The 8,262-nt window shown below is 39.2% G+C and overlaps 1 protein-coding gene across 1 annotated transcript; it reads right to left on the bottom strand.

Moving 5' to 3' along the window:
- Positions 1–1,494: 1,494 nt before the first annotated feature.
- On the bottom strand, positions 1,495–7,334 carry LOC110867229 (proline-rich receptor-like protein kinase PERK9). The gene is made up of 4 exons (XM_022116356.1): positions 7,254–7,334; positions 2,759–2,810; positions 2,526–2,583; positions 1,495–2,095 (listed from the first exon to the last, which is right to left on the bottom strand). The coding sequence occupies exons 1-4, from the start codon at positions 7,332–7,334 to the stop codon at positions 1,495–1,497; spliced, it is 792 nt and encodes a 263-aa protein (XP_021972048.1).
- Between the last annotated feature and the right edge of the window lie 928 nt (positions 7,335–8,262).

Below are 8,262 nucleotides of genomic sequence, written 5' to 3'. Positions count from 1 at the left end.
GGCATCGCCTTAAAAGATTGAGACACAAACTTCACTACGTCTTCCTTAGCACATCCGCTGATGTCTATCACAATCTCCATTTCGTCTAACCATTTCATGTAATCAATCGCTCCCTTTTCTCCTGTAAAATCCCTTGGTTTACAGGAGACGTAGTATTTATAGGTACAACCCTTGGTGTACCTGGGAGTCGGTTCAAGAATAATCTGCTTCTGAGGTTCATTCCTCTGATTAGACGAGTGTTGAGACTCATCTTTCTTCAGTGTATGCGAATGAGAATGGGACTTTGAATGAGTTTTAGACCGAACAATACTAGGCTCCTTAAACTTATCATCCACAGCCTGAGCAACTGCTGCAATGATCATCGCTTGCAATTCAACACCAGTGATATTGATCCTGGTATTGTTGTTGTCTTCCACGGGATGACTCTTTGCTTCATCAGAGCCAGCCATAATTCGTGTACTATATCAAACAATGATGATATTTAAATTATATAGTGAATCATCGCATTGATGATCAGATGGTCATGGTATTATTAAACCATATAGACCATTTTTAAATAAATTAATTAAATCATGATTTGCCTAGGCTACAACAGAACCATAATAAGCAATTTATAGGATATAATCCTTTATATTTATTAGACAGAGGATATAAATCACAACTATCAATGTCATGAAAGACATTTTATATAGCACAAGGCTCGTCTCGAAGGACATTTAGATGGCACAAAAGGCCTTGTCACAAGGACGATTAAAACATAACCAACGATCTCTTGGATCATTGTTCTTTTAAGGGTCGAACATAGTTCATCACCTTTTTGACAAGAAGTCTATAAATAAAACTATCATTGTCATTATTACACCTTTGCTTATAAGCATACATCTCTAATGGATGTTTTGATGTATACATCATATTGATGTTTATTTGCCATGATTCGCATTGATCATATACGCTATACATAAGTGACTTGGAAAAATCCAAGTACATTTGGAAGCTTGTGTGGTTTCTCGTACCGCACAGCCAGGAATGTTAACATGTTTTCAGATGTTAACAGAGATTTACTGTCTTAAAAAGGTTGTACCATCATAGTCATTTTAATAATTTGGCTAGGTTATACCTCTAAGAAAATTTCTTTGGCAGATCAATAAAAAATTGAAATGATAAGGCATGATGAGATAATAAAGTACATAATTAAAATCTAAAGAAATTTCATTAAACATTTAACTATTACAAGGTGCCCTAAACGGGTCTAAAAAAGAACATACTGCCCACGCAGGGGCTACAGAAACAGAAATAAGTCCTCGCAGGGACCAGGTACTGAAAATAAAATGTCCTCGCAGGGACTTGATTGAAAATAAAATACAAAGTACAATAAATAACTTCCTATTTCTTTTTGCCTTTGATGAGACTTGCAAGGCCTTTAAGAAAGTTGTTATGCTTCTTTTTGGTTTCATCCGCTTCACGTTCAACCCTGTCTAACCTCTGCAGTATTTCTTAGGTTTGCTCCTGTTGAGGAGGAGGAGGTTGCTGGTAAGGAGGGTATTGATACCCCTGCACCGGATATCCAGATGGATAAACTAGAGGGTAAGAAGAAGGATAAAATGCATTGTACTGTGCAGCAGAAAGATATGGATCATGGGTTCCATTATCTGATGGGTTATACCCAAACGAACCTGGGTAAGTCGGGATCAGGTTGTCGAAACCCACTGGCGGTGGCGGTGGTGCATTAGAAGCCGGCGGAGGATCGTTCTCCAGCACCGCGTGCGAGGGTCCACTCATTTGGGGGTCCTCGGGGATAGGAGGGTAAGAACTTGAACCCTGAGGAGAACTTAACCGAGGTCCTTCTCGCACAGAAATTCGTGCATTCCTTCTTCGCCTCGGCGGCTCGGGAGGTGGTTGAGGTGGCTGTTGAGGCGGCTCCTCAACAGAAACAGGTGGTGGAGAAACTGCTTGAAGTTGTGGTTCAACCAAAGGAGGTTGAGCAGGAGAGTTATGATATGAAGCGGTAAAAGCCCAATCATACGTGGCCCACCTTTCTTTAAATGAATCGGGCCCTTGGTACGGCGATCCTTGATATGGAGAACCGCTCGAGATGCTAATAGGGTGGCCCGGTGTTCAGGTTTGCATTTCAGGGTCCGGGTCGTCGTCCATCTCCATGTCATGAGGAAAGTGATCCTCGGGTCCCAAAGGGTTGTAGCCCAAAAAATCGTTGACGTAGTCATTGGGATTAAACTGGGCTGGAGAGTAGGTAGAATCCAAATGATGAAAGGAATGAGAATGCAAAGAATGGTAAGATTGATGGGAATGGTGAGAATCATGCGAATGATGAGAGTCATGGGAGTGTTGCGAATGTTGGGGCTCGTCTGGAACAGGCGGCCCGAATGATGGATGGAAAGAGGGGGATGAGCTCAAAGAGACAGAGTGTCTCGCTGGTTCGTAGGAATGACCACAATGGTCACGTGAATCAGAACTAGAAAACGACGCAGACGAGGTGCGCCGATGAGAAGGTCCTGCTGATGGTCCACCTCGCATGGGACCCTTTCCTTTGCCTCTCACTCTTGGCGGCATTGTTGATGATTAATCCTGTCAAAACAAGTAAAACAAAACAAAATAAAATATAAACAGCAAAGGAAAGTTGAGAATAAATCCAAGGTCATTGGCCTAGACTCGGAAGTCTAAGGAATGTGCTTATTGTGTCATTGAGATTAAACACAAAACGTTAGTGTTTAATTTACTCAATGTTGCCTCTGATACCTACCTGTCACACCCCAATATTTCCACATATTACCGGTGGGCCCGGCAGGGAGTATCTTGACGTAGTTGATATCATCATTGTCAATTCACACAATATAATAGCACAACGGAAGGCTTGGTAAATAAACTATTACAAACCATAATGTCTGAGTGTCCGAGTGAAAGAATATACAGACTGGAATGTAATAAGATCCACAGGCGGATCATAAATAAAAATACAAAGAAACAAAATAACAGACTTCAGGTATCTATGGATTTGCAAGATCCTCTTATGACACCTAATAGCTCCAGCCTATTACGAGAGGTACCTGTCAATCAGTCTTTAAGAAAATACGTCAGTTTACACTGGTAAATACAATTAACTGACTCTTTTGAAAACATTTATGAAAATTGATTTAAGTGCACAAGGCACAAATCATTTATAACTTGGGACAATTATTTAAAGATAATCTTGTATACAGATTTACATGTTTGTCATACAATTGGGGCCGGTTGGAACCGGTCAGGATTAACCAACTCACCACTTATAGAACCCACAAAGGAGTTATCCCCAACATGTGGGTTTATATTTTTGCATTTGCATCTGTCAGGTGTATGCCTACACCCCGTGCATAGGTCGTGGCCATTTTCAAATGAAATTAGCCGAGGATATCCAGGACACGGTCGAATTAACCCCCAATGTTTATGTTATCGAACAAGACAGAGTAAAACGGGTTATGTAATTTATTAATTACAATCCGATTAAATGATTTTATACCCGACCAAGTTGTATTATTATAATACCATATCCCAAGCTGTATAAGGGAAGATAAGTTAAAAGTATTTACCTGAGCTAATGTGAAAGGTAACTCAGCAGTATAATCCTAAAGCTTTATGATGGTACCTTCTACTAGATGCTATTTAATCTGTATAGAAGGTTTAATAACCTATTAGGATGCTAACGGGTCTTTAGTTAAGTCAAAGACTTAGACCGGCTAGCTAGAAAGAAACCTTACGGTTCTAAACGCTAGATTAAGCGGAGACCGGAATTGAATGTGGTTTAGACCCGACAAGCTTGGATACTTGTATAATATGGGTAAACTAATCACATTCTGGAATTTGAGGATTTAATGATAAGGTTAAACCCGTTTCGGCTATTTTACGTAAACTAGTCACATAAACCGATCCGAATGCATAAACACGTAACGGGTAACCAAATGAATTATATACAGGTCTTAATTGTTATTATGCTTAAAATATGTTAATATATCAGTAGGATGTTAACATATATGCCCAAAAAGTAATTTAAACCAATTTAAGTCTGGTAAGGGTATTTGGTAATTTTAATGCTTATAAAAAAGATTTTATAATGGACTGAAGTTCTGGTCTTTTGAAATCAGTAAAAATATTTAATTTATCTCATTACATCAGTAAGATATCATACATATGTGAAATTTACTATTTATGACCAAACTATGTCCTGAAAGGGTATTTTGGTCATTTCACATAGGCTTTTAAGGGCATTTTTGGAAACCTGAGTTCACAACTTATACCTACTGTAATAACAATTAAATTTGTTTAAAATTTCAGTAGGTAACAAGTCTTAGATGTTAAATATGGTTTTAAACCATACTATGTACCTAATTAGTGTAAAACTCGCTAATTGACGATAATCACGATGTATAAATCTGAGATTTTGATCAGTTTTAAATGCTCAAGATAGTTTACTTAATGTATGAAATCAGTAGGAAAAAGTTTGGCATTCAAATCCTTTGTTAATCTCATTTTATGTCTAAAAAGGGTATTATCGTCATTAACCGAATTACACAAGAACTCTATGTTTTAAACAGATAATAATCTGGCCAAAAATCTTAAAATTCCTTAAAAAAATATCTTAACAGTAGGTAATGAGTTTTGGTTCAAAATCCAAGTTTAAAGGTGCATTATGCCAGATATCGCAAATTAATTAATAAAAAGCTTCTAATTACGATATCGCGCATAACTCCTATTTGGGACCAACAACTGATGTCAAATTTTCGGGACAAGCTTATATATCAGTAGCAAAGGTTTTTGTCCACTCACATTTCTAAAAATCTCATTTGTATGGCAAAAGGGCATTTACGGCATTTATAAGCATATTAACGATCAAGCGCATATAATTCAATCCACTAAGAACCATGCAATATAACTCCAGAGGGTTATACTACTGAGTAATGTGGTCCTAATGGAAGCTTAAAACATGGAAGAATTTGTGACAACCCTCACCAAATCAGGTATCCGTACGAATGAATTAATATTTAATTACTGCTTAATTACTGTGCTTGCTTGCAATTGTGGATAAACTACTACTTGAATACTGATACATACACATACTTGCATCATACTTTATTAACTGTCACTCCATAATTTACATACAGAACTTTAGTGACAAACTTGATGCACAAAAGCACAGTAGCACAATGAACGGATAACCCAGTAAACGTGCTGACATAAGGCAGACACTGCCTCTAAGGCCAGTATGAGCCAGAAATAGTTTACTACACTAGTAGGAAGTGTAGGGAGGTGAGGATTGTAGAACTGCGTAAATAGGTGATAGTTATAGTGACTGGATGTACCTAAAACATGTTCTAAACACAAAATTCTGCACTTTAACATAAAATTCAGCATTTAAGCTAGCTAGTAAAGTGCAAAAACATGGGAAAATAATACTAGACACTTTCCAAAGTGTCGGGAACTCTTTGTGTCACTAAAAATAATAATAAAGACACTTTAAATGCTTATTAAGTACTTTAACGGATCAATATCCAACCGAACAACCGGACTTTACCCAGAACATAAAAATATTATCATTGACACTGTTTTTTTTTTCCTTTTCTGAGCCAGCTAGGGTCCCCGAATACCCTAACACCCGCAATAATGCATAACACACTACAAATTAGTTTAATCTCTAAATTAATTAACTAAGCACTAACTAGTTAGTTGAAATGAACCATGACCCCCCCCCCCATGAACCGAAATCGTCCCATGTGGGGACACCCCACTAAATTTTTTATTATTATAATTACACATGCTTAATATCTTGTTGACATATGAACCAATGGTTAAATGTGGTGTATGGTCTATAAGTAAACCCAAAGATCATTCCACTTCTCATAAACCACACATCACAAAAACTTGAACTCTCCCTCCCTCCTCTCTTTGATCGGCCGAACACCAACCCACCACCACCATCATTTTCAAGTTTTGATCTTGCATTTCCAAGCATACACAAAGGTGAAGGGTCACGTATTAGGAGGCTCGGTGCTTACAGATTGCCAAGGACCTCACCACAACGCTATTAACCACCCATTTTTCATCTAGTTTCTTCCCTAGCGTCAAGCTAGTAGTAAGTGACTCTAAACACCCTATTGATCTTGTCTAAAGTGGTTAATAAGAGATTTGTCGGATGAAAATCATAAACACTAAAGATCACAAACTAAAAGTCTTGTAAGATGATGAACAAAGTGGTTAAAGAGTAAATATTAGTGTAAAACTCTTGGATCTTGTTTTGTTATGATTCTTTTATGTTGTTTGATGCTAGTAGTAGTTCGGATCGTCATCTAACCCAGCTAGGTCATGTTCATGGAACATGAACTAGTGTATGTTAAAGTATGAAAGTGATTAGATGATGAACACTACCACTTATGAACATGAACTTGTGTAAAAGTAATTTTTCTTGTAAAATGGAGTTCTAAACTAGTAGATCTCAAGATCTACAAGTGGTATTTTCGAAGAACCAAGTGTCAAATGAAATCATGTTTAGAAGCCGGATCTTTCTTGAAACAAAGGTGTTTTTGTGAACAAACAAGTGTGTAGACACTTGTGTAACAAATGGATTTAACAAAGGAATGTTTTTGAGATTTTTGACTAGAAGTTGTATAAATGCATTTTCTTTAAAAAATAGAGATGGAGTTTGACGATCCGGAGCCTGCTGTGGCCCCCGAGCCAGTAGTTGCTCCAGACCCCACATTCGAGCATGACCCTATTCATGCTGATGTACCCGCTGTTGATCCTTTGATTGCTGATATACCTGTCGATGATCATCCTATTGTTTCTCCACTGTTGGATGATGATCATGCTGTTGATGCTCATATTGATGCCCCTCACATCGCTGATATTCCTGCTGATCCTCTTGTTGCCCCTCTTCCTGACCCAGTGCCTGTGGAGCCCGATCATGCACCCTTTGCGACCCATGTTGACCCTCGAAATGCGCACACCCGAAATGGGTGGATAGACGATGATGATGACTACCCGCCTTTTGTGGTACCTGTTACACCTGCTTCAGCACCTGCTTCAGTTCCTATTGATGCACCTTTGCTTCCTGCACACGTCACTGATGCGCATCGCGCAGACCTTCTTGTTACATTTCTCCAGGACATACCCCCACCACGTCCTGGAGAGGGGTCATCTCGTCAGCCTTTTGGCCATGCACCTTTCATGCCTGGAGGAGATCAGTTTGTACCACAGATCTCTCATCATACTGCGGTTCCCCCTGTTGCACCGTTTGCGGTACCATCCTTTGCTTCATCTAGTGAGCCTTTTCTTTGGACTTCGCCATCCATCATGCCGCCATCTGATCCTTATCATCCTTATCACATGGGTTACTCCATAGAGGATATTCTTAGATCTTTTATGATTCAGCAGGAGGCGTTGACTCGTCGCGTGCAGGAGCTTGAGAGAGCTCAGCGACCATCATGCCAGTGCCAGGGCCAGACTCACCCTGCGATATCACACCCTCCCCGTCCATTATCTCCTGATTCAACTGCTTGTTTTTGGACTCAGGAGCAGCAGATAGCATATGTGTTTCATTCTCATCGAGCCATGGAGGAGGATTGGCTTCACATGCGACGTTTGCACTTTTCTCATTTTCCCCCTCCTCCACCGCCATCAGCTTAGGGTTATTTTGTACAACACAGGTAGACTTTTGTTGAGTGTAGGTCCCCTTGATGTATGGATCTTTCACAGAATCGTCTATCTAACCTAGAGTGCGGAATCCTCTAGATCAGATTGTAGCAGAAAACGTGTAGGAAACAGAAACAGCAATTCAATCAAACCGGGTTTTCTATTGATTATCAATCACAAGGAATTACAATCAATCCAAAACCCTAACACTCTCTCAAATTCGTCCAAACCCTAATGTTCTCACGAATTTTGCTCTCTAATAACTGTTTTGGCTGATTAACCTTAACCCTAATGTCTAACCTTGTTTATATAACACAAGGTTTACAAGTGGGCTAGGTCAAGACTCTTGGGCTGCGAATTGGACAGGCCCAATTCGCCCCCCATCACCCAATTCTTTGGGTTTAGTTAGCCCAAACATTACAACTAACTATTACAAAGCTAAACCCGCTAACTGTTTATCGTTTAACTAATTACAAGATATCCAAAGACCAAATCTAAGCTGTTGTCACAAACATGCACCAACAAACTCCCCCTTGACAATAGCTTCATAAAAACTTTGTCTTGAGTCAAAACTTTGTCTTCGGTCTT

Source organism: Helianthus annuus, chromosome 1 (genome assembly GCF_002127325.2).
Source record: "Helianthus annuus cultivar XRQ/B chromosome 1, HanXRQr2.0-SUNRISE, whole genome shotgun sequence".
Lineage (NCBI taxonomy): Eukaryota > Viridiplantae > Streptophyta > Magnoliopsida > Asterales > Asteraceae > Helianthus > Helianthus annuus.
The sequence above is the reverse complement of the archived record's forward strand: the minus strand, read 5'-3'. Positions and strand labels throughout refer to the sequence as shown.

What these genes read in the sequence shown, in the direction of transcription:
- LOC110867229 (XM_022116356.1), bottom strand. Translation starts at nt 7,334, where the DNA reads ATGGATGGCGAAGTCCAAAGAAAAGGCTCACTAGATGAAGCAAAGGAT. An exon ending in GTGCAACAGGGGGAACCGCA is followed by an intron (nt 2,811 to 7,253) that starts GTATGATGAGAG and finishes AACTACGTCAAG; the next exon opens with ATACTCCCTGCCGGGCCCAC. An exon ending in AGGAAAGGGTCCCATGCGAG is followed by an intron (nt 2,096 to 2,525) that starts GTGGACCATCAG and finishes CCACCCTATTAG; the next exon opens with CATCTCGAGCGGTTCTCCAT.